This window comes from Panthera tigris, chromosome E3 (assembly GCF_018350195.1).
Source record: "Panthera tigris isolate Pti1 chromosome E3, P.tigris_Pti1_mat1.1, whole genome shotgun sequence".
Lineage (NCBI taxonomy): Eukaryota > Metazoa > Chordata > Mammalia > Carnivora > Felidae > Panthera > Panthera tigris.
In genome coordinates this window covers 4,885,349-4,912,144 of record NC_056675.1, presented here as the reverse complement: position 1 = coordinate 4,912,144, position 26,796 = coordinate 4,885,349, and the positions used below count along the sequence as shown (strand labels likewise).

Here is a 26,796-nt window from a genome sequence, read left to right as displayed (position 1 = left end):
AATGGTGATCAGCCCCGAAAGGAAAAAAAAAAGAGAAAACTGTCATTTGTGAAGTTATTATATACAAAAAAAAAAAAAAAAAAAATCTGCAGAGGAATTCTAATTAATAGGGAAATTTAACAAGGCTGTTGGATACAAGAGGAAAGACAAATTTCTATGAGCTTGATCTACGTCAGCCAAAGGAGAAAATGATAAAATTTAATTGGAAGACATTAAAGGGTCCCGGAATATTTGAAAAGCGACTTTATGTTCAAAGGCTGGAAGGCTCAGTAATGTGTTAGTTACCTCCAGAGTGAACTAGAAAGTAAAGGCAGCTGAAATAAGAACTAAGCTTTTTGTTTACGGAACTTGCAAAGTTGATCCCAAAATTGATATGAGGTGCAAAGGGCTAAGAACAGCCACGAAGCTCTTGCAAAAGCAAAAGGCACGGGGATTTGCACCACTAGAGGCCAACACTTTGTGTTGGCAGCAGGGGAAGGGCTACGATGTTGCGCTGTGTGAGGGGGAAATGACTGGATCCCAGACTCACACCGCACACAAAAACGCAATTAAACACAGACTAAAGATCTACCTAAAGGTGAAAGGCCAGACTAAGAGCTGTTGGAATAAAGATGAGCTTCGAATCCTTACGATAGAAAAAGATTTCTTTAAAAAAAAATTTTTTTTTACATTTATTTATTTTTGAGAAACAGAGTGAGACAAAGCGTGAGCGGGGGAAGGGCAGAGAGAGAAGGAGACACAGAATCTGAAACAGGCTCCAGGCTCTGAGCAAACGGTCAGCACAGAGCGTGATGTGGGGCTCAAATCCACAAACTATGAGATCATGACCTGAGCCAAAGTGAGACGCTCAACCGACTGAGCCACCCAGGTGCCCTGAAAAAGATTTCTTAAATAAGAAACAAAAATCATAAATGAAAAGGCTGACAAATGAAGGTTAAAATCAAGAACGCAAGGAAGTGAAGACAGGACTCAATGCAAGTACAGAGCACATTGAGGACCAGGAGAGCATATTCACGACACTTACTTGCAGCTGCAAAAGAACGGACTACATAATATACGTGTTTGCAGATCGAGAAAGCAAAAGACGACCTGACAGAAAAATGGGCAAAAGGAACACCACCAAAGTGGAAACTCAACAGACAAGGAATCCAGTTCTATAAATTCTGAAACCACACAAATCCAAACTGCTATGTGGAGACCTGAATATAAGCAGTAAAACTACTTTTTAAAGCAAAGGAAGAGGGGCGCCTGGGTGGCTCAGTCGGTTAAGCGTCCGACTTCGGCTCAGGTCATGATCTCGCGGTCCGCGGGTTCGAGCCCCGCGTTGGGCTCTGGGCTGATGGCTCAGAGCCTGGAGCCTGCTTCCGATTCTGTGTTTCCCTCTCTCTCTGCCCCTCCCCTGTTCATGCTGTGTCTCTCTCTGTTTGAAAAATAATAAATGTTAAAAAAAAAAAAATTAAAAAAAAAAAAAAAGCAAAGGAAGAATTTTCACAAAGGTCAAGATGGGGAGTATCTGCAGGGAAGGAGAGGACGCACAGGGAATTCTAAGTCATTGAACACTTGGTTTCTCAATGTGGGTACAGAGCGCTGTATTTTTAAATCTACTTTGTTGAGGTGGACACAGCAAAATCACCCAGTGTGAGTGGACAAGTCCTGACAAATGCTTTAACTGCTTAACTGCCACCACCATCACAATAAAGAACGTTTCCAGCACCCCCAAGAGCCCCCCTGTGTCCTCTGGCCATCAATCCCACCCCCACCCCAGGAGGTGAGATAACTGGAATCCTACAATAGGTCTTGTGTGTAGACTTTTCTTCACATGGCAAAATGCATCCACATTGTAAAGATGTTGCTTATCCTTCTCAGAAAATGTAAATTTTGTATTAAATGTTTCACAATCTAAAAATTCAGTTAAAAAAGTCATTCCTGGGGCACCTGGGTGGCTCAGTCGGTTGGGCGTCTGGCTTCGGCTTAGGTCATGATCTCACAGTCTATGAGTTCGAGCCCCGCATCGGGCTCTGTGTCTCTGAGAGACAGCTTGGAGCCTGAAGCCTGCTTTGGATTCTGTGTCTCCCTCTCTCTCTGCCCCTTCCCTGATCACACTCTGTCTCTCAAAATAAAATAAAAACATAAAAAAAAAAAAAAAAAATTAAAAAAAAGTCATTCCTGTTGGGGCTCCTGGGTGGCTCAGTCAGTTAAATGTCCAACTTTGGCTCAGGTCATGATCTCGCAGTTTGTGGGTTTGAGCCCAACATCAGGCTCTGTGCCGTCAGCTCAGAGGCTGGAGCCTGCTTCGGATTCTGTGTCTCCCTCTCTCCCTGCCCTCGCCGGCTTCCTCTCTGTCTCTCTCTCAAAAATAAATATTAAAAAAAAATTTTTAGAAGTCGTTCATGTCTTTTGATATGTATAAATGTATATTTTAACATAAAAAGAGCTTTAAGGGGCACCTGGGTGGCTTAGTGGGTTAAGCTCAGGTCATAATCCCACAGTTGGTGAGTTCGTGTCCCGCATCTGGCTCTGTGCTGAGAGCTCAGAGCCTGGAGTCTGCTTCAGATTCTGTGTCTCCCTCTCTCTGCCCCTCTCCTGCTCACACTCTGTCTCTCTCTCAAAAGTAATAAACGTTAAAAAAAAAAAAAAAAAAAAAAAAAGCTTTAAAAATTGGAAAGGTGTACAAATATTTATATATAAATATAATGGATGGAATTATAATTACTAAATATAATTATAATTACCAATAGTACCACAAAATGTAAATTTCCATCCACAGAATAAATATGGCATAACCAGATAATAGAATACTCAGCAGCTACATAAAAAACATGCTCTCAAACAATATTTAAGGATATCATGTATACAAAATATTATGTCCGGGTGACTGGCTGGCTCAGTTGATTGGGCCAACTCTTGATTTTTAGCTCAGGTCATGATCCCAGGGCTGTGGGATCCAGCCCTGTGTTGTCAGACTTGACGCTGAGCATGGAACCAGCTTAAGATTGTGTCTTTCTCTCTTTCTGCCCCTCTCCAGCTTCTGCTCTCTCTCTCAAGTAAGTAAAAAATGTTAATATGTAAAACATAGCCACACACAAGCAGCTAGAAGTAAACAAACCTAAATAGTTACAATGTGATTTCTGGGTAGAAAATCTCTGATCTTTCCACTTTTTTACATTTTCCAAAACTTCCGTGATGGATACAAATTTCTTTGTTCCTCCCCTTTTTCCTTCTTTTTAAATTATAGCACAAACTTCTTTTATCATTAGGAGAAAAAATTATGTAGGATTAAGTATGTTAAGTAAGAAAAGACAAATATACTTTTGAACTTAAAAAAATAATCAGGAAACAAATTCAGGAGAGTTGTAGGCTACAGGACGACTCCGGACATAACACGGGGCACAGTATTACGCAGGTTCGGTTGCAGTAAAGCAAATACTGCGGTACAGCGACTAACGTGAATCGTTTGGTTTCCCAGCGCAGAGAAGTTCTGTTTACACGCGTTGCAGTCTATTAAGTGTGCAACGTCTATTTAACTTTTTTTAACGTTTCTTTATATTCGAGAGAGAGACAGAGCTCAAGCGGGGGGAGGGGCAGAGAGAGAATGAGACACAGAATCTGAAGCAGGCTCCAGGCTCTGAGCTGTCAGCAGAGTCTGAGGCGGTGTTCAAACTCATGAGCTGCGAGATCATGACCTGAACCAAAGTCAGACGCTTAACCCACTGAGCCACCCAGGCGCCCCAAGTGTGCAATGTCTATTTAAAGTGTGCAATGATGTGTCTACAAAAACAATGTACACACTGTAATTAAAAAATACTTTATTGTGGGCGCCTGGGTGGCTCAGTCGTTTAGGCGTTCGACTTCGACTCAGGTTATGATCTCACAGTTTGTGAGTTCGAGCCCTGCCTCAGGCTCTGTGCTGACAGCTCCGAGCCTGGAGCCTGCTTTGGATTCTGTGTCTCCCTCTCTCTCTGCCCCTACCCTGCTTGTGCTCTGTCTCTGTCTCTCAAAAATAAATAAACGTAAAAAAAAAATTTTTTTTTAAATACTTTATTGCTAAAAAATGCTAACCACCATCAGAGCTTTCAGTGAGTCATAACCACCCATCACACGTCAACATAACAAAATAATGAAAAAAATTGAAATACTGCAAGAACCTTTAAAATGTGACAAAGACATAAAGTGAGCTGATGCTGTTTGAAAAGTGGTCCCAACAAACTTGCTTAAGGCAGGGCTGCCACAAACCTTTATTTATTTAAAAAAAATTTAAAAAGTGAAGCAGTACCTGCGAAGCACAATAACACAAGGTATGTACTTGTATACAGGAATCTGTTGTTGGCATAAGCTAATGAGCTATCGGAAAGAAAAATAAGAAAGCAATCCGACTTACAGTTGCACCCCAAAAACACGAAGGAATCAGTTTAACCAAGGAGGGGCAAGACGTGTGCACTGGAAACCCTAAGACCTGATGAAAGAACTGAAGACAAGAATAAATGGGAAGCTTTCCATGCTCGCGGACTGGGAGAATTAATACTGTCAAAATATCCACACTACCCAAAGCAATCTAGAGTCAGCTCAATCCCTATCTAAATTCCAATGGCATTTTTCACAGAAATAGACAAAATAATCCTAAAATTTATGCGGAACCACAAAAGACCCCAATCGCCAAAGCAATCTTGAGAACGAAGAGCAAAGCTGGAGGCATCATGCTCCCGGATTCCAAACGATATTATAAAGCTACAGTAATCAAAATAGTATGGTATTGGCATAAAAACAGACACACACCCCAGAAATAAAGCCAACTAATTTACAACATAGCAGCAAGAATATACGAGGCGGCCAGAACAATCTCTTCAAGCAATGGTGCTGGGAGAACCGAAGCCACGTGCAGAAGAATGAGCCTGGACCCCTATCTTACACCACAACACGACCCAACTCAAAATGATGAAAGACTTAGATATAAGACCCGAAACCATAAAACTCTCAGAAGAAAACAGGCAGTGAGCTCCCAGACATTGGTCTCAATGATGACTTTTTGGATCTGACCCCAAAAGCAAAGGCAACAAAAGCAAAACTAAACAGGGAGGGACCACATCCAACCGAAAAGCTTCTGCACAGAGGGAACGACCGACAAAACGAAAAGGCGATCTGCGGAATGGGAGAAAACATTTGCAAATCATACCTCTGACAAGGCGTTGATACCCAAAATATATAAAGAATTCACACAACCCACTAGCAGAAAAACAGTAAGATTTAAAAATGGGCAGAGGAGCAGAACAGACATTCTTTTTTTTAAGCAATACTTTGTGGTTTTTTTGTTTTTGTTGTTGAGAGAGAGGACACCAGTGAGTGAGGGGCACAGAGAGGGAGGGAGAGAGGGAGAGAAAGAGAGAGAGAGAGAGAGAGGGAGAGAGAGAGAGGGAGAGGGAGGGGGGAGAGGGAGGGGGGAGAGAGAGACAGAGAGAGAAGCAGGGCTCACCCAAAGTGGGACTCGAACTCACAAACTGTTAGATCACGACCTGAGCTGAAGTTAGATGCTTCACTGACTGAGCCACTCAGGCGTCCAATACCTTTTTTTTTTTTTAAAGTTTATTTTTGAGAGATAGTGCACATGCGTACAAGCAGGGGAGAGGCAGAGAGAGAGAGAAGGAGGGAGGGAGGGGGAGAGAGAATCCCAAGCAGGCTCCATGCTATCAGTGCAGAGCCCCACATGGGGCCTGATCTTGTGAACCATGAAATCACGACCTGAGCTTAACTCAAGAGTCAAGACTGCTTAACCGACCTAGTCACCCAGGTGGCCCTAAACATTTTCTTTTTAAGTAGACTCCACACCCAGTGTGGAGCCCAACACGGGGCCCAAACTCACGACCCTGAGATCAAGACTCGAGCCAAGATCAAGAGTCGGATGCCTGACAGCCACCCAGGCACCCCGAATGGACTTTTTTCCAAAAAAAGACATGCACGTGACCCACAGGTACGTGAAAGTGCTCAACATCACTACTTCTCAGGGAAATGCAAATCCAAACCACGACGAGATATCACCTGACACTTGTCCGAATGGCTAGTAAAACAACAAAGGTCCCCAAACAAGAAATAACGAGTGCTGGCGAGGATGTGGAGAAAAGGCAACCCCGGTGTCCTGCTGGCGGGAAAGCAAACTGGTGCAGCCGCTGTGGAAAACAGTGTGGAGTCTCCTCAAAAACCTAAACGTGGAACTATCATGTCATCCGGCAATTACACTTCTGGGTATGTGTCCAAAGAAAATGAAGACACTAACTTGAAAAGAGAGCTGTACCCCCACGTTTACTGCAGCATGATTTGCAACGGCCAAGACGTGGGAACTACGTAAGCGTGCATCAGCACATGAATGGAAAAGAAGTGGTGTGTGTGCACGTGCATGTACAATGACCATAAAATACAATGAAATTCTGCGATTTGCAACAACACGGATGGACACTGAGGGCATTATGCTAACTGAAATCAGTCAGACAGACTTATTTACTTTTATAAATACTGTATGATCTCACTTATATGTGGAATCTAAAAAAAAAAATCCCCCAAAGCCAAGCTCACAGACACGGAGAATACAGGCTGGTGGCTGCCAGAGGCGAGGGCTGCAGGGCAGGTGGACTGGGTGAACGGAGCCCAAGGGCGCAAAGCCCGAATTATAAATAAGTCACGGGGACCGATGGGGATGGAAGTACAGCATGGTGATGAGTTACTAGCACCAGATGGCACATCTGAAAGCTCCTAAGAGAGGGGCGCCTGGGGGGGCTCAGTCGGGTGAGCGTCCGACTTCAGCTCAGGTCATGATCTCATGGCTTGTAGGTTTGAGCCCCGCGTCGGGCTCTGCGCTGACCGCTCGGAGCCCGGAGCCTGCTTCGGATTCTGTGTCTCCCTCTCTCTCTGCCCTTCCCCCACTTGCGCTCTGTCTCTCTGTCTGTCTCTCTCTCTCTCAAAAATAAACAAACACTGAAAGTTGCTAAATGAATCTTAAAAGTTCTTATCCCAAGGAAAGAAATTCTGTCATGTAAGGAGACAGAGGTTGCCTAGACTTCTTGTGACCATTTCACAACGTATTCTGTGGGACATCTGATGTGAGCCGTCCCTCCGTGTAGAGAGTCTCCGCTCTGTGCCCTCTTGGAGAGCAGAGCTGTGCTCACGCAGGCCTGTGAAAGGCTGTTCGGTGTCCCTGCAACTGTGCAGTGCTTGAAGCAAACGGGCTGAGCACGAGAGATCACGAGATCACAGCTCCAAGACCGGTCTGGAGCGCGCGGCACCCCGTCACACGCCTGCCAGAAACAAGTACCTCAGCAACCCCCGGGGCGGGGAGAAGGCGTAGCACCGGAGTTGAGGGTACGAGCTCCTGAGCATGATGGCCAGCAGGGCCGCGGCGCCGGCCCCCAGGCTGTGTCCCACGACCACTAGCCTGTATTCCTGCGGGACAAAAGCAGAACGTGTCGTGGTTAAAACGAAGCAGACGGCAGATGACAACGACGGGAAGGAAAAGAAAAATGAAAACCTCACGGGAGCAATGCTGAACGCTTGGCTCAAGATCCCATCGTTGATGAGGCGCTGGTACACATATCTGGCGGCTTGAGAAATCCCCTAAAAATGCAGACGAGAGAAGGTGACTTTTGACCATCAGACGAAATGAGTTCCGTTATGACAAGTGACAGGCTTACACCGTGCACACTCATTTGTGACGGTCTCCCCAAGGCGGAGACCGGCACCTGGGGATCAGCGGCCACAGCTCCCACTCGCCCTTGTGTTCCTGGTTCCTGATGCAGAGTTCGGCCTGGAGAGGGGGCTCCATGGCTGTTTTCATGAACCAGTGAATGGGTAACATCGGGAACACACGTGCATGGCAAGGGGTCTTTCTACGGCTTATTCTGAAGCTATACGATATTTTGCTGTATACACATACCACGGTTTACTTCAGCCAAGTCCTGACGGATTGTCAGGTTTAGATTTTAAGTGGCTGATCTTCTAACATTGGAACATAAAACATTAAAACATAAAGTTCCGAGTAAGTGATATTCGTCAAGCATTCAGTTTTGGCAAAGGCAAAACTAAGACCATCGGAAATGAGTTCTAGGGAGGTCAGATTTTAGTTCCATTTCAAAGAAGAAATGAAATGTAAAACCTCCTAACAAATACAGCTGTCCTAAGAAACAGGCTTCTTGAAAAATGAAGCAGTTTCAATGGAGGACGAGACAAGGCCGGCGTGGCCCCTGTCCTCGTGCGGCTGCTCTCCTAACAAGACCGAAGGGGAGAAATCCTGTGTTCAGATGCGAGACGCGGGAGAGCCTCCCGAGCTACTGCAAATCCCTGAGTGGGTAACGACTGAATTCTGTGGGAGGCGGCGGGACCTGGCCTCACACGAGAGAGGCCCGGTTCCGGACAGACAGAGCCAAAAGTGACCTGGACACCACTGCAGCTGGCCGAGTCCCTGGCCCGTGTCACACACGCAGGCCAAGACTGTGCTCGCTTGCACGGTCGTGAACTCCAACGACTCCGGCCGGTATCGGGGCCAAAACGTGTAGGAGTGAAGCCAGAGGTGGAGAGCAGCAGTACAGGCCCCTAGGCCTGGAGCTCCAGCAGCCACCTTCCTGGCCCGAGGGAGGAGCTGCTTCTGGAGGGACCGGGACCAGGCTCAGAGCGCATCTTGTGGTCGCACAAAGCCTGCGGCTAGATTCTAAGACCAGAGCCACTACCCAGCCCACGGAACCGCATCCTGTGGTTGGCTAGTGGCTGTGTCTCGGTAAGAAAGTCGAACATTCTCACGTGTCCGACAGTTAAACTGGATTCCTGTGTGACTCGACGCACAAAGAGACAGCTAGGGGTTGCGGGGGAACATTCACTTCTGAGGACTGTCAAGCTTCTAACGGGGGGCAGAACGAAGCCTCCAGTCTGGCCCCGCACTGCGAACTATCCAGGCAGGACACTGGCTCAATCAGCTCCACTCCGGCTCTGACGCGTTTATATAAAAACTAAGCATTTTGCTTAAAAAACGATTACTAGAGAAGTGATACGGGTTTTGGTTGAAAAACCCCCAAGTGCATAAAAACAGCACAGGCCCACCGCCCTCCACCCCGACAGCCCTGGCCCCGGAAGCAGCCGCCATGATCTCTGGGACCGGACGTTCCCCCAAACGTTAAAACACCCTGCTCGCGACCGCATCAGTCATCAGGGAAACGTGAACCCAGACGGCAGCGAGACACCGCTTCGCACCCCTGGGATGGCTGTCATCGAAGCCACGGAAGATACGTGTGAACGAGAACGTGGAGAACGGGAGCCCTCACACGCTGCACGCGGAGCGCCAACTGGTGCAGCTGGGCCGGAAGACGGTTCGGCGGCTCCTCCCCGACTGAAACCCAGCTAACACCCCGAGACGCGGCGGCCCCGCTTCCGGGTGGAGTCCCTACAGAGCGCAAAGGAAGGGCTGCAGCAGTGGCCGGCGGGCCCTCCAGTGGACAAACGGACAAGCCAAAGTGGTCTGTGCACACAGCAGAACGTCTCTCAGCAGCTGCCGAGAGGGGACTGCTGAAGGGACAGTTTGTTCGGGATGACGAGAAAGTCTGGGCACAGACGGTGGTCACGGGGACGGGCATTTGGAATCTATCTACCGCCAGCAACCCGTACGCTTACAAGTGGTTAATGTGACACGTCACATTATGTCATGTCACCGCAACCGTTTAAAAAAACCACCTCTGCTCTAGGCCCTTTGTGTTCCCGGAGGAGGAGCCCGCAGCCCCACGCCACCGGCACAGAACCAACAAGGCGAGAACTCGTGTGTTGTGTCCTCTGCACAGGAAACCCTCGGGTGACAGGACAGGGCTGCGGGGCCCCTCGGGGCTCCTGGGCGGGAGACTCGCGCGCTGGACGCTCCTTGGACCTCGACTTCCCCACGACAATGTGTGACTTTCATCAAGGGAAGAGCATTCGACTGGGGGGTCAAATGCCGAGTGACACTTATCCTAACAACTGTGTGGCCTCTGGTAAGTCCCTCGATGGCTCAGAACCTGCTCCTTCCTCTTAAAGAAACAAAAAGCAACCTGGCGGGACTGTCGTGGGAATCTGTACTAAAAGGGAAGAGAGCACTCACTCGGCACTGGCTATCTGCTGTACGGTTAGCAGGTTAGCATTCACGGGACAGTCAGACTTGGAAAAACCCTGGCCCCTCTGAGCTTCTCTTGGACGGAACATTCCCGAACACAAAACCCAGGGCTCGTACCTTGTGCGCCGAACAGTCTTGCACCCCACAGTCCAAGTTCAGGTCCTCGCTCTCCGCTGACAGGTCCGTGAGGATGTCCTGCAAAGAGCGCATTGGAAGAGGCCGCCGGGATGAGCTGAGAGCAGACACTGCGGGGCGGGTCCCTCTGAAGGACAGTCCCCTGGGTCAGACTGAGGACTGAACCTCACACCCAAACTCAGGAGGGAAACCCAGGTGGCCAGGAAGCCTGAGGGACCCATGGCAGGGAGGGGGCTGTGGGACGCGTCTAAGACACGCCTTCTGCCTAAGTACTCTGTACACCCCTCTTCTAAGTACCACAGAGCAGAGCCCTGTACCTGGGTTTTGAACAAAGCATGGTTCCTATCCTCAAGGGGCTATCAACGGCTCACAGAAACCTAAGGGAGGGTAAGAAATGCATTGGGGTGGGGGTGCTTCCTGGAGGAGGTGACGCCAGAGACTAAAGGAAAAACTTACTTTCAGGAAACAGAGAGGTGGGCAACCCCAGGTGAAGGGGCAGCAGGCCCCAGCTTGGCTAACCCACCAGGGATGGGACTCCGGAACATGTGGAGTGCCTGGTGGGAAGTGGCAAGGCAGGGGGGCTCAGGTCACAACGCTCCGATAGAGCCATGATAAGAGACATGAATTCTGTGTTAAAAAGCAACGGGGAAGGGGGTGCGGTGAGGGAGGTCCTGAGGAGTGGGAAGATCGGACCCACATTCTGGAAAGAGTCTCTGTGGACGGTATGAGGACTGACTGGGAAAATGAAAGACGAGGGACAGGGACCCGGGTAGAAAACTGCTTCCCTGGCCTGGAAAGGGGGACGGGGGCACAATCAGGGCTACGGCACTGTGCACAGAGAGATGGCCAGAGAGAGCTGGGCAGGAAGGCAGGACAGACACCGAGGACGGCTTCACCCTTTCTATAGGGGACAGCTGGGGGCTGCTGCAGAATTACCAGAAATCGGGGCCCAGACAGCGGGTCTGGAGGAGGCGAGGTGCCTGTGGTGTCCGGCCAGCACCCCCAGGTGCACCCCCTCCCTGTAGAGGGTCAAGGTCTCTCTACACTTGCTGGGGCGGCAGCAAAGTGGGAATCAGGAAATGAGATTGAGGAATGGCTAAGAACAGACCGAAAAGCACGTCACGGAAACAGGGAGAAAAAAGCCACCCAGCATCTCCCCAGGGCAGGACGGGAGAGGTCTCGGGCTGGGGACAGATAAGTAGCAGTCCTCGAGGCGTCCGCATATGAGCACCAGGAGGGGACTTGGCAGGCGCCTCTGTAGCAACTTCTTGAAGGGAAGCCCCCCCATCTCCCCAACCCCACCAGTCTGTTTCTGATGCTTCTCAGTGAAAAGGAAAACGACTTCCTGGGTTTTTCCAAAGGGAGTGTCTCACAACCGGGGTCTGCTTCAGCAGCTTCTGTCCCAGTGTTCCCCCCAACGCCTGCTGCCCTGCCTGATGCCGCCTTGATCCTCAGCTCCTGGCGCCCGCGGCTGGCCGTTCGCCCCACCCCTCGTCCCTGGGCTCCCTACCTGGAGAGACATGGTTCCTCTTACTGCCACCACGACGGACTCCTTCCTGTGGTCCAGAGCCACTAAAAAGGGAAGCTCGTAGACCTGAGGGTGAGGGAAAGAGGCAGGAGGTCCCGAGGGTAAGAACGTGTGGCTGCGGATACAGAGTTAGGCCGGCCCCCGTTGCTAACGGTTCCGCAGCCACGACTGCCAAGTGCAGCTCCCTGTCCTTCAACAGGAGGCGGGCTACGTGCAGACACGGTGCAGGGGCATCCGGGGGGCTCAGTCGGTTAAGTGACTGACTCTTAGTTTCAGCTCAGGTCATGATCTCACAGTTCGGGAGTTTAAGCCCCTGCTTGGGACTCTTCCTCTCTCTCTGTCCCCGCCCTGCTTACTAGCAAACTGTCTCCCAAAATAAATAAATAACCTTAAAACAAAGCCAAACCAAAAACACAGTACAGTATCTCTATGAAGACTTCTGGATCCATCTACGTTAAGCCGAAACAGTATGCAAAGTGTGTGTGTGTCTGTGTGTGTGTGTGTGTCTCCCCAAGTACATTTTTCTGGGGAAAATAATCTGTAGGGGCGCCTGAGGGGCTCGGTCGGTTAAGCATCCCACTTCCGCTCAGGTCATGATCTCGCGGTTTGTGGGTTCCAGCCCCGCGTTGGGTTCTGTGCTGAGAGCTCGGAGCCTGGACAGCCTGCTTTGGACTCTGTGTCTCCCTCTCTCTCTGCCCCTCCCCCGTTCCCACTCTGTCTCTCTCTCTCTTCTCAAAAGTAAATAAACATAAAAAAAAAAAAAAATCTGTAACTTCTGTCAGAATCTCAAGGGACTCCAGGACCCCAAAGAAGTTCAGAAGCGCCGTTACACCTACCTTGTCATGAAAGCTTATGTGAATGAAGTCCCTGTACTGTAGCCCTGTCGTCTGCAGGATGGAGCCAAAATGGCAGCTGAGCTGATCGCCTCCAACCAAGTCATATTCTGCTGTCCTGGTTCTACAACTAAAAACACAGGCAAGGTTGGTACTCTGCCAACCTGAGCCACTTACCAAGGAACATCGATCCCCACTGTTCTGTCTTCCCCAAATCACGAGGACCCAAGTTTACAATTTTCAGGCCTTACTCTGGCGAACATATAATGGCTTTTAAAAGACCATTACATTCCTGTGCATACTTCTTACTACAGCTTTCATCTCTGGAGTTGTGTCGATGTTTTACATATACAAAAAAATCAATATTAAGAATGGGAGATACTTGGGGCACCTGGGTGGCTCAGTCAGTTAAGCATCCGACTTCGGCTCAGGTCATGATCTCACAGCTTGTGAGCTCGAGCCCCACGTCGGGCTCTGTGCTGATAGCTCAGAGCCTGGAGCCTGTTTCACATTCTGTGTCTCCCTCTCTCTCTCTCCCTCCCCCACTCATGCTCTGTCTCAAAAATAAACAAACATTAAAAAAATTTAAAAAAAGGAGCGCCTGGGTGGCTCAGTCGGTTGAGCATCTGACTTCAGCTCAGGACATGATCTCGCGGTCCGTGAGTTCGAGCCCCGCGTCGGGCTCTGCGCTGACAGCTCCGAGCCTGGAGCCTGCTTCGGATTCTGCGTCTCCCTCTTGCTCTGCCCCTAACCCACTCGCATTCTGTCTCTGTCTCTCTCAAAAATAAATAAAGCATTAAAAAAAAAGAATGGGAGAGACTCTAAAACTCTAGTAACGGGACAAACTGACCTCTTGCGTTTGCTGATATGATGTAATTCTAAGAAGGGCGCAATACCCCTCATGGGACATTCCTGCCAAAAATGTGCATCTGGACTCTCATCAGGAAGAAACCATCTGACAAATGCAAGTTGAGGGCCATTCTACAAAATACCTACACTGTCCTTTCCAAAATGTCAAGATCATGAAAGACGAAAAATGACTGAGGAATAGTTCCAAAATAGAAAAAAACTAGGGATGCACGTCAACTAAGTGCAATGCGTAATCTTGACCTGGAGGAAAAACTGTTACAAAGGATACTATCGTGGCAACTGGAAAACTGTGAATACAGAATATAAATGAGTTATTGCTTAATGGTAACTTTCTCTCTCTCTCTGCCCCTCACCCCACTTGTACTTTGGCTCTCTCAAATTAAAAATAAAGAAAGGGGAGGGAGGGAGGGAGGGAACAGAAATACAGGCTGAAGTAACCGCAGAGAAGGGGCATGCTGATTGCATCACACTTCCAGTGGTTCAGGAAGAAGCTATGTATTTATAGTAACACAGCACATGTGACCAAACTGAGTCACAACTGGTGGCCCCATATAAAGGATATATGGGAGTTCTCAGTACTGATCTTGCAGTTTTGAAATATCTCAAAACAAAGTGTTTTGAAAGGGGAAACCGGATCATTTTTAGGAAATAAAGGACACACTGCGTAGCAAGTGACAACCAGAAGGAAGACGGAGGCCTCAAACGCATCCACCTACCAGTCCCCACCGATCTTGCACAGCCCTGTGAAGGGGTTCCGATAAATGTACAGGGGCCACCCGTAGGCGGCTGCTGCAAACTGCATGTAATGATGGCAATTTTCTAACTCTGCATCTAAATCAGCTTCCTGTAAGAGAAGGAAAAAAAGCTTTTTGTATCAGGGAGCCCCTTACGGACAAGACCAACTCACCAAGGTCATAAACCTGAACCCAAACTCCGGAGTCTCCCCTTCCTGCAACAAGTGAGCCGCGAAGACCTGGATGGCGGGATGGGGTGCAGAGAAACGTATACTCCTACGTGCCACCTTCTCTTTCAGAAGCATAAACACCCGTGGCAGGAAAACTCATCAAGCAAAGCTGACCCGTTTCCGCTCCCCAGGCGCAGAGCACAAACACACCCAGGGAGATCCAAGCCCGGTCCCTGAGTTTCTGCCACGTAGACTGCAACAGCCAAGTTCCTAAGAGAGAATGCTTTCAAGATACATGGATGTGAAGCAGCCAGGAACGGGCTCCGCTCCCTGAACTCCGGGTGAGCAAACGCCTTACCTGACGGGTGAAAAACCACAACAGCAGAAGCCACAACTCACATTCCAAGCCAGCTGCTCCTGAAATTGGTGCTGGCCAGGTTTTTCTGTTCTTTGTTTTTTGAAGATACATAAATAGGTATAAATGTCAAAACTCTACAACCCAACAGAACGGGCTTACCTGGGGGGGGCCTGGGGAATGGCTGATGACCTCATCAGGCTCCTGGCTGTTCCTGATGTTGTCCTGTTGCTGATGGAGAAGGGTGAGGCCCGCCGCAATGTCGCTGGGGACCAGATCTGTGTCCTGGGTGAAAACGGCGGCTTGTCATAAAACTTAGCAGGGACTGCCCGAGTTCCTCAAAACCCAGTTTTATACAGTTCACATGCACACACAGTTATGTGTAAAGGGGTATCTTAAAAAGTATTTTCCTTTCGAGACTTCTGCATGTGAGCTTAATGTTTTTTCCTATCCTGCCCTCAGACAAATCCACTGGAGAACAAAAAAATGTGGCTGAGCTCTTATTTCAACTTTCACTTTAAGTAACTGAACCACTTAATGGACTTCACTTCTTTTGTAAAGCTGGGGAGCAAATGGATAAGTAAATTCACCATCTTTGCTAGTAACAGCCGGTTTTAGCCCAGACTTAGATGCTTGCTCAAGATGCTGTGGTTTTGTGGCAAGAGTCCCTGGGGCAGAGATTCAACACGGAACTTAAATACACCAGCTACTGCAAGCCTCCGGGAGAAGCCCACTCCAGGACAGCAACAGAGCAAGCCGCCTGCCCCTGACTTTCCCCTCCTTTCTCCGGGTGGGGTATGGAGCAGGCAGGAATGCTCAGCTGCCTCCAGGCACTTCCAGTCCAGAAGGAGCAGGTACTGGCCACTCAGCCCGAGTCATCAGCTCTACCTGTGATGCAGGTGAAGACACCTGCTGAGAACACTCAGATGCTCTTCTTCCTTCTTCCAAACTTTAAAAAAAAAAAAAAAATTTAATGTCTATCTTCAAGAGAGAGAGATTGAGAGAGTGAGTGCATGCACGCATGGGAGAAAGGGAGAGAGAGGGAGACAGAGGATCCGAACCAGGCTCTGCACTGACAGTAGAGCCCCACGCGGGACTCGAACTCACGGATCATGACCTGAGCCAAAGTCGGATGCTCAACCGACTGAGCCACCCAGGCACCCCCGCTTCTTCCAAATATCTTAAGACTAGGCAGAAGCACTCCTGGGGATTAGTTTAGGGAGACCCTTGTCCACTGTCTACACAGAGGCTGCTGCCACCCGCCTGGTGTCAGCCTACGGGGCCAGCCCTGGACACTGCTGACTCGGACGCCGCAGGAAAGGGACCAGCAGTCACTCAGGATGGCAAGAGAACTCCTGTCCCTTACTTGGTCTCAATACTGAACACGATAGTTTACTAGAGGATGTTACACAAAAGCACTCGATGTGAAAGAAAACCAAGTTTTTCTAAATCACTGAAGAAACTGCTCTAGAGTGAGGACACCTTCCTGCGCTGCAAGGACACATCCCATCGTGCCGTAATGTGGCACACGAGGTCTGACACCACCCCGGATGCAGGACACTGCTTACACCTGCCTGCACCTGCAGCACACCGGCCGGAGGACAGAGGATCCAGGTGACTGGCAAATTACCCGCGAAACACACAGGTTCCATTATTCGCCTCCTTAAAAACTAACTAACGCCCTTCACGGTGCAAAGAACCGGCAGCAACGCAGGACACACTGACCGGAGACACGGCATCCGAAGCGCAGGGCCCCGGCTTAACGCTCCGGAGCCCACGCCCCGTGAGCATCTCCCCTGCTCTGCCATGCACAGACCACACATCTGCAAGAGCTGTTTTATGTCAACCGGGGCGCGGCTCAAAACACAGAGGGCTCATCTTCACGGAGGAGACATTTACTCAGGAGAAGAGACGAAAGCAGACCCCTTCGGCTTACTGAAAAGTAGGTTGAGAAAAGCTCTGCCGTACTCGAAAAAGCAACTCGAGTATGGTCATCTTTCCCGACGCAGCAGCACAGTAACTTGATCCTGGTCTCCCACACGCTGGTAGCTGCTGTCTTGAGGCCGTTAAGTAGCTGGCTCGATTCATGACTGTCCAGGTGGTTGGGGCCAGCAGAGGAATATGGAGCCATCTTCCCCCCCAGTGGGTCAAAGACGACGATGATGGTAACCACAGTGGAGACGATGATAATCCAGCTGCAAAACAGAGAGAGGAGAAGGCGCGATGACCGTGGGTCCCACGTCCACATGCATGAGCCAGGGCTCCCTCCTCAGGGTTCAGTTTTTACATCTGTACAGCCGTGGCTCTACTTACTGAGGAAGATGTGGATTTCCCAGAACCACGCTGAGGTGAGTGACTTGTTTTTTCTAGAAAGTTCTTTATGCATCCACGGCTGACCCAGGCCTCACAAAAATCATAGCCTTAAAAGTAAAGACCACAAAAGGGGCACCTGGGTGGCTCAGTCGGTTGAGTGTCCGACTCCTGATTTGAGCTCAGGTAATGATCTCACAGTTCATGACATCCAACGCTGTGTTGGGCGTGGAGCCTACCTGAGATTCTCTCTCCTTCTGGCCCTCCCTGGCTTGTAGCTCAGGCATGCATGCGTGCCCTCCTTCCCTCCCTCTCTCTCTCTCTCGCTCTCTCTCTCAAAAAAAAAAAAAAAAAAAGTAAAGGCCACAAAAAAGACGTCTAGTAGGTAGAGTTGCAGCCTGTGCGTGGAAGCAGCTGGAACCTGCTCTCCACGGGCCACCAGCACGACCCAGACTCCTCCGTGCCTCAGGGTTCTTCCCGGCAAAACCAGGAGAACTTTGCCACACTGTGGAAGAGTCCAAGAGGTCTTTCATTCATATGTGTGAGTGTGTCCAGACAGCGCACAACGTGCCAGGCACTGTGGCTCAGGGAAACGCGTGCCAGCGGAAGACGCGCCCCCGTGAGGGGATTCTGCCACCGCTGCCTGGGCGGCTCGGGAAGCCCCCCTTTCCTTCTCTGTAACAGGACGGGAATTAACTTGATCAGTTCTAGGACCGTTAGCCTGGAAAACGTGAAAGCCTGACTCCCAGGCAGCAGCCCCTGTCACAATTCCTGGCACTGCGTTTCTACTCCTCTTGCCTTTAGTTTTTGCCCTTGGTTTGGTATCTGGGTTTTCTTCCTTCTCATAACACAAGGGACGAAATGCAGAAAAATGAGAACCAGTGAGAAAGAAAATGACATCAATACATGCATAACGAAAGATGAATTATTTCCATATATGAACAAGCGTCTCCCAATGACCTACTCAAAGAGCTCCAATTCCTAACGATTTCAGGAAGCCCCTGTGCCATTGGGCTATCCGCAGTTACCCAGAAAGTTCTGTTGACTTCCATCTCACCCGAGACAAGAAGCTGAGAGAGAAGACGGAAGGCCTCACCTGACAACGACAGTGGCAATGATGCCATTCACAACCGTCTTGTCACACTGAATGTCGTCTGCTATCCAGGCGGCCCCCAGAGAAGCCCAGCCCATCTCTGGCAGAAAGAGCGCCAGGCGGATGTAAAGCAGCTTAGCCATGGATTTCCGCGGTCCAGGGTTACAAATGGTTCCTGAAACACAGAAGATGTTCAAACTGGTCACCTGCTTCCTCAGACACTTCCTTCCCCCAGAAACAGCAGAGCACCTATTAGCACGGTACCCACCTGGCTCCGTCTACTTGTAACTGGTACTCAAGGCCTAAGACTGACCGTCAGTGACCGATGAGGGGTGGTAACATGACAGAAAGCCTCCGGGTTACTTCCGAGACTTAACTAGGGTTTAAAGATACTTCAGGGTTCTACCTGGGGCGACCATATAATCATTGGCCAAACTGGGACATCTCTGAGAGAGGAAGGAGGGGCTGTTCATAATTATGCTGGAACGGCTGGCACCAAACAGGGCCGTCCCAGGCCAACAGACCTACACAGTCACCAAGTTCAAGCAGCCACAAGAATGACTCCACCACCTACTCGAGACCTATGGCGTTCAGGCACCATCTGAAACACCTCACGTCTATTATTCTGTAATCCTCATGACTCTGAAAACAGTTACCATCCCTTTTTTTTTTTTTTTAATATTTATCTTTTGAGAGAGAGAGAGACACGGAGCATGAGTGGGGGAGGGCCAGACAGAGAGGGAGACACAGAATCCCAAGCAGGATCCAGGCTCCGACCTGTCAGCACAGAGCCCGACGCGGGGCTCGAACTCATGAACCATGAGATCATGACCTGAGCCGAAGTCAGATGCTCAACCGACTGAGCCACCCAGGTGCCCCCACCATCCCATTTTACAAATGAAGAAACTAAGGCTGGGAGAGCTTGGTAACTACTTTCTACAACATAATCCAGGTCTGTGTGGTCCTGGCTCTGTCTCACCAACGAACTCACTTTTGAGAAGTGAACAATTCTGATGCGCAAGATCACATGAAGAGGCCTATTCAGACACGGACTTTTTAATTTTTTTTTAAACGTTTGTTTATTTTTTGAGAGACAGAGAGACAGAACGTGAACGGGGGAGGAACATGGAGAGAGGGAGTCAAAGAATCTGAAGCAGGCTCCAGGGTCTGAGCTGTCAGCACAGAGCCGTATGCGGGGCTCGAACCCATGAACTGGGAGATCACGACCTGAGCCGAAGTCGGATGCTTAACCGAGTGAGCCACCAAGGCGCCCCCAGACATGGCCTTTTTACTCTGCATACAAAACAAATCCAAGTATCAAGAGAGAGGCCTGGGTGCTTCAATTCCTGATGTTAAACATCAACTCTCTCCCTTTGGGAAAAAGTTGTGATAAAATACTGATTTAGACAACATAAAAATGCCATGATTAAAACAAAACAGTGAAGGAAAAAAGCCCCCAGAGCAATGATTGAAAACAAGATCTAAAGAATGATTTGGTGAGGAAATAGCTTTTAGGTTCCAAAAATGACCTCAGAGTCACATTTTAAAATGTTAGACACCATTGGGCCCCATTTTTGGCACAAAGACAAAATAGAAGGTAACCAAAACAACACCGTCTCTCTCTGAGGGACAAAGTGCAGGCATATGAAAACCCAGTGCTCCATTTGGAGCCCGCTACTAACAATAGGCGATCACCCGCAAAACAGGAAACAGTATCTGGGCTCACCCACGGGGCGCACCGGAAGGCAGTAGCTCCGAATAAGGGAATGAATTCCCCAACAGCACCTGGGCCCGAAACTCCCAACGTCCTGATACTATGCGAATGAAATAAATACATAAATAGGGAAGCAGAAAATGGAGTTCTGATTAGGACTCCAAAGAGAAATAAAGACGCTGAAAAAAATCTCCTTTATATAGTCATTCCTATGAAAACGTCTTTATTTACATATAGATCTTCCTCTCAAGGCAAGGGGTCGCCAGGGCGGACTCAGCTGCTGCAGTGCGCGAGGCTGCTGCTGCTGCTGCCTCATCATGAGCGAGCATAACTTCATCCTTGAATGGAATGTCCTCGGCACAGCCTTGGTCTTCATCAGGCATAGCCATTTATGTAAAAACCACAAAAGGCAGGCCCGTGTCACAGAATCGTTGGCTCAACACCTCCAGACACTGCCGTAATCTCCTCCAGCACGAAATGAGTGCGAGCTCGCATATAAATGCAGAGGAGATGCAAGGAAATGTCCCACAATCAGGGGCAAACACAGTGAACGGCAGACCCTGGAGGGTGAGGGTGTTCTTCCAAAATGTGGCTGTCACGAGGCTGGACCTTCCCTAATCAAACCTCCTACAAGGGACCAGCAGCAGGATTTCATCAGAACCTCAGAACCTCAGAGAGGTTCTCAAATCAAAACTGGAAACTACCACAATATCAAGATTCTTCCCAACTACGCTACACAGATGACCAGGAAAAAGAGGACAGGTAGATACACAGGCATCAGTCTTCTGGGCAAAGATGAGCTCCACTGGTCCCAAATGCGTCCTCTGCAACCGGGGGTGTTTCCTTTACAGAGTAATGTCAGCCAAAAGCTACATAAACACTGTCTTTCAGTACAAGTGACAGGTTAGTTACCGAGATGCCTCCCGGAACAGAAGGGGCAAAAGAAATTATCCGTGTATCAAGAATAAAATTAACCAATGTGCTATTACAAAATATAACTAAGGTGTGCCTGGGTGGCTAAGTCAGTTAAGGCGCCTGACTCTTGATCTCAGCACAGGTCTTGGTCTAAGGGTCATGAGTTCAGGCCCCGCACTGCGCTCTATGCTGGGTGTGACACCTGCTTAAGAAAATAAAAATAGGGGCGCCTGGATGGCTCAATTAAGCGTCCGACTTCGGCTCAGGTCATGATTCCGCAGTCTGTGGGTTCGAACCCTGTATCAGGCTCTGGGCTGACAGCTCAAAGCCTGGAGCCTGTTTCGGATTCAGTGTCTCCCTCTCTCTCTGCCCCTCCCCTGCTTGCGCGCTCTCTCTCTCAAAAAATGAATAAACGTTTTTTAAAAATTAAAAAATAACAATTTACATACATATACAAAACTTACAATTTACAGAAAACTCATCAATTTTGTGCAGGTAATGCATGTAAAAGGAAAAAAGTTCAAACAGTTCAAGTAGGTACATAGTATTAAGCGTCTGTACCCCAGTCTTTCGGTTGTCCTCTCTTCAGGAAAAGGTAGCAAACTACACACAAGGTCCTGTACCTCATTGTATTGGAAATCACTCCTTACCTGTCCACAAAGCAGTCCTCATTCTTCGTAAACGTGCAAAGACCCAACCCATGGCCTAGTGACAGGAATGGGGTTTGTTCTGACCTTTCATACCTACAAATAGCACTGCAATGAACATCCCTACGAGGACATCCCCCCCCCCATTTTTATTTACATTCTAGCCAGTTAACATACAGTGCAATATCGGTTCAGGAGTAGAATTTAGTGATTCGCCACCCACACGTAACACCCACTGCTCATCACAAGGGCCCTCCTTAGTACCAACCTCTTGCCTCCCTCCATCAACGCTGTCTGTCCTCTATTGTTAAGAGTCTCTTAACATTTGTTTTTTTTCCCTTCCTATATATTCATCTCTTTTGTTTCTTCACCTACAAGGACTTGTCTGCACACGTGCAAATCTATACGAACATACTGCCTAATACACAGTGTACTTCCCAAATCTGGCTTCCAACGTATACTTACAAACAAAACGAGCTGCTTATTTCCGCACAGCCTTGCCAACTCCACGTATTATGTGGGTGACTTTTTGTTATGGCGACTGAGGCTGAACATTTTAGTACATGTAAAAGTCACTTATATTTATTTTACTGTTTATGACCTTTGCCCATTTTTCTACTGACAATCAGTCTTTTTCTTATCTATTGTAGTAGGACCCCTAATACATGAAGAAGATTGGCTTTAAGTCTCATAGTCTCATACGTTACAATATTGTTTTCATTTTGCTTTTTTCGACCTTATGATATTTTTTCTGAAATTTACACTATATATTTTTTAATGTTTATTTATATATTTTGAGAAAGAGAGAGAAGGTACGTGCCCACACGCACGCAGGTACAAGAGGGGCATAGGGAGAAAGAGAATCCCAGGCAGGCTCCTCACTGTCAGCACAGAGCCCTATGTGGGGCTCAATCCTTCGAACCGTGAGATCATGACCTAAGCCAAAATCAAGAGTTGAACACTTAACTGAGCCACCGAGGTGCCCTTAATAAGGCATACAATATTATTTGTAACACATTGGCAATTAAACTAACATGCTTTGTAAAGTACTGTTTTTAGTTCGGTTGTGGTATCTCCAGCCACAAGTAACAAAAGGTTTAAGAACAGGAAGGACCTGTTCTGACTTCAGGGACTGCAAGTGCAGAGCCAAGACAGGTGTCACGGGCATTCTTGCTTCTCACGGCTCTGCCCTCCTTTGTGTGTCAGCTCATCCTAGGCTGTGAGTAGAGATACAGCAGGAATTCAGCAGCTTATCCATACACAGAATCACCCAGGGCAAAAACTGTGTTCCTTCTGGATCTTTCTTACAGGAGCAAGGAATTGGCTCACATGTCCACTGGCTCATCCATGAGAATCATTCCTGAGCTGGGTGGAGGGTCAGCTTCTCTGACACACACACTTCCTATGTGAGCGAGGGGGGGAGGAGGGGTGTCCTGAGTAAAACTGGAAGAGGCTGCTGGACGGGCAACCTCCCTATAACACACATACAACCAGCACATAATGCTTAACATGTACACCGACATGTTAAAAAAAAAATTTTTTTTTAATATTTATTTTTAAGAGAGAGAGAGAGAGAGAATAGGAGTGGGGGAGGGGCAGAGAGAGACCGGGAGACTCAGATCAGAAGTAGGCTCCAGGTTCTGAGCTGTCAGCACAGAGCCCAACACGGGGCTCCAACCCACAAACTGTGAGGTCATGCCTGACCTGAGCTGAAGTCAGACGCTCAAACAACTGAGCCACCCAGGCGCCTCAACCCGTTATATATTTTCTGAGCCCTGACCATGAATGTGAGATGGTGCAGGCATTGAGCAAAGGCTCAGGAGGAAGAGCCTCAGTGAACATGGCCATCCATCACAGGGTGTGAAAGTGCCCTGACACCACCAAAAATATCAGGAAAAAAATATTTAAGGGGGGAAAAAAGCTACATTACTGCTTTAAATCTGAACCTCCTGATATAGCTGTACACTTGGTCTCCTAACCAGAATATGACATGAACAAAAGGGCAAATAAATGAGATGATGCTACGGGCACCTGGGTGGCTCAGTTGGTTGAGTTTCCGACTTAGGCTCAGGTCATGATTTCACAGTTCATGGGTTTGAGCTCCACATCGGGCTCTGTACTGACAGCTCAGAGCTTGGAGCCTGCTTTGGATTCTGTGTCTCCCTCCCTCTGTCTGTCTGTCTGTCTGTCTCTCTCTCTCTCTGCCCCTTCCCGACTCATGCTTGGTCTTTCTCTCTCTCTCTCTCTCAAAAATAAACATTTAAAAAAAATTTTAATAATTTAAAAAACTAAAAAAAATAAAATAAATGAACAATAATAAATAATAAAATAAATGAGACGATGCCATAGCTGAAATGACACCAATCTAACTACTTCATCTTTCAGAAATTCAGACTTCATTAAAAAACTCTGTGCTGGGGCACCTGGCTGGCTCAGTCAGTAAAGCATGCAACTGCTGACTGCTGAGCTAAGGGTCGATTCAAGATCTACGGTGGGGGTAGAGTTTATTTCAAACAAAAACAAAAACACAAAGGTACCTCTCCCAATGGGGAATTACACAGATCACAAAACTGGGACGTTCTTCATGCATTCACGTTTCCAGGGCCATGCTGAAATACCCAGAGCTCTCTTTCCTATACATTTCTCTAGGAAGTGGGCACAAGCCACACTCCTTGGTCATCCAAAACCCTATGGTCTTTCTCATGAAACACTTGGCCACTGAGCGACCACCAGCTTTTAAGTTTCAGTTGGTCATTCCAAACCATCAAGATCGTGATCCTGCCACCCAGTTTTACCATCTTCATTTTGAGTGTGTAAGCATGCCTCCTGCAGCCCCATTCAAGCAACGACGAAATGCACTGGAGAGCGGCACACCATACATCCTTGCCTTTGATACTTCCTAATGCGCCACACTGCTTGGCTCATCCTGTGAGCCTAAGCAATCATATAGGGAAAGTTCCCAACATTTTGGGTGAAGTGACTAGTAAAAACCCTAACACAGAGAAAAGAATTATCACTTAAACAAAATTTTTGTTAATCTTTATTTATTTTTGAGAGAGAGAGAGAGAGAGAGACAGAGAGAGAGAGAGAATCTGAAGCAGGCTCCAGGCTCTGAGCTGTCAGCACAGAGCCTGACGTGGGACTTGAACCCACAGATTGTGAGGTCATGACCTGAGCCAAAGTCAGACACTTAACCGACTGAGCCACCCAGGTGCCCCAGAAAGAATTATCATTAAGAATAGACAGGACTCCTGGGGCACGTGGGTGGCTCAGGTGGTTGAGCGTCCGACTTTGACTCAGGTCATGATCTCGTGGTTTGTGAGTTCAAGCCTCGCGTTGGGCTCTGTGCTGACAGCTCAGAGCCGGGAGTCTGCTTCAGATTCTGTCTCCTCCTCTTTCTGCCCCTCCCCTGCTCATGCTCTGTCTCTCTCCATCTCTCAATAATAAATAAACGTTAAAAAAAAAAAAAAAAAAGAATAGACAGGACTCTTGGAGTGCCTGGGTGGTTCAGTCGGTTAAGCAGCCGACTTCAGCTCAGATCATGATCTCACAGTCTCTGAGTTCAAGCCCCGCATTGGGCTCTGTGCTGACAGCTCAGAGCCTGGAGCCTGCTTTGGATTCTGTGTCTCCCTCTCTCTCTCTGCCCCTCCCCCACTCATGCTCTGTTTCTCTCGCTCTCAAAAATAAATGAACATAAAAAAATAGAATTCTTATAACTCACTAATAAAAATGACAAATAACCCCACTTGAAACTGGGCAAAGGATCTGAGTAGACACATCTCCAAAGATGATATACAAATGGCCACTAAGCATATAAGAGGATGCTCAATACCATTAGTCCTCAAGGAAATGCAAATCAGGGCGCCTGGGTGGCTCAGCTGGTTAAATGTCTAACTTTGGCTCAGGTCATGATCTTGCGGTTCATGAGATTCAGCCCCGTGTCGGGCTCTGTGCTGACAGCTCAGAGCCTGGAGCCTGCTTCGGATTCTGTGTCTCCCTCACTCTCTGCCCCTCCTCTGCTCCTGTTCGTGCGTCCCACCCCCCCCCCCCCCCAAAATAAATAAACCTTAACAAAAAATTTAAAAAAAAAGGAACTGCAAATCAAAACCACAATGAAGTGCACTAGGATGGCTATGCTCAAAAAGGCAGACAATGAGAAGTGTTGGTGAGGATGTAGAGAAATGGAAACGCTTCATAAACTGAAAGAAACATGGTACAGCTGCTTGGAAAACAGTCTGGCAGCTCCTCAGAAGGTTAAACACAGGGTGACCACATGATCTAACAATTCCACCCTAGGTACGTCCGAGAGACACGAAAACTTCTAGGTACACAAAAACATGGATCTGAATGTTCATAGCGGCATTATTTATAATAGCCCAAAAGTGTAAAATAACTCCAAATCCCCACCAACTGGCAAACGGATAAGTAAAATGCGGCATATACATTCAATGTAATTAACATTACTCAACCATAAGAAGAATGAAGTACTGATACGCTAAACATGAATCAACCTTGAAAACATGCTAAGTTTGGAGCCAGACCCAACGGCCACATGGTGGATGATTCTACCTATATGATCCAGAAGGGCCAAACCTACAGACCGAAAGCAGATACATGGATGGCTAGAGCTGAGGAAATCCGGAAAAATGAGGAATGATTGCTAATGGGTATAGGATTTCTTTGGGGGATGATGAAAATGTTCTAAAACCGTGATGGGGGCTGGACAGCTCTGTGAACAGACTAAAAATCTTTGACCTGCACACTTTAAATGGGAGAATTGTACAGTATGTGAATTATATCTCAATCAAGCTGTTAAAGAACAGGCAGCAAATAGAAAAGGCTTTACCTTTCATGCTGACACATACGATGGCTGTCAGGGTACATATTATAACTGCTAGGAGGACAATAAGAACAATCAAGTAACTGCTGAGGAGGACACCGCCAGCACAGTCCAGCTTGCCTCTGTGCAGGAGGTACAAAGTCAAAATGCCAATCCACCTGCCAAGAGATAGGGAGAGTCAGAAATGGAATCCAAGGAACTACTTTGCAAAACATAACAGAAAGAAATAAAAGGAGTTAACATTTCTAATTTTTTTTTTTTAATATTTAAAAATAAAAAATTTAAAGGAGTTAACATTTCCCCAAACAAGGTGAAATTTACTTTGGACTAAAATTTTCTTCGATAAAAGATCTAAAAAAAATAAAAAATCTACTAAGTCAATTAAAAAGTATGACTTTAAAAAAATTAGCTTTATGCTTTCTGTGCCTACATGACTGCCCTTATTCTATGCCTGCTGTTATTCATAAGAGGTATTTAACGCCATACGCAAACATACTATGAACTGCTGAAAAACAGCAACCCCATAATGACTCAGAAAGATGCA

The 26,796-nt window shown here is 47.9% G+C and overlaps 1 protein-coding gene across 2 annotated transcripts in view; it reads right to left on the bottom strand.

Moving 5' to 3' along the window:
- DAGLB (diacylglycerol lipase beta) overlaps positions 1 to 26,796 on the bottom strand; it is a 37,793-nt gene that overhangs the window by 9,470 nt on the left and 1,527 nt on the right. For both annotated transcript variants that reach the window (XM_042971922.1, XM_042971923.1), the window contains exons 2-11: positions 26,259 to 26,410; positions 18,140 to 18,311; positions 16,670 to 16,928; positions 14,896 to 15,018; positions 14,191 to 14,318; positions 12,608 to 12,734; positions 11,754 to 11,837; positions 10,226 to 10,303; positions 7,516 to 7,596; positions 7,298 to 7,425 (exon numbers count right to left, since the gene is read on the bottom strand). In XM_042971922.1, coding sequence (XP_042827856.1) covers positions 7,298 to 7,425; positions 7,516 to 7,596; positions 10,226 to 10,303; positions 11,754 to 11,837; positions 12,608 to 12,734; positions 14,191 to 14,318; positions 14,896 to 15,018; positions 16,670 to 16,928; positions 18,140 to 18,311; positions 26,259 to 26,410 — 1,332 coding nt within the window. The remainder of the gene's footprint in view (positions 1 to 7,297; positions 7,426 to 7,515; positions 7,597 to 10,225; positions 10,304 to 11,753; positions 11,838 to 12,607; positions 12,735 to 14,190; positions 14,319 to 14,895; positions 15,019 to 16,669; positions 16,929 to 18,139; positions 18,312 to 26,258; positions 26,411 to 26,796) is intronic.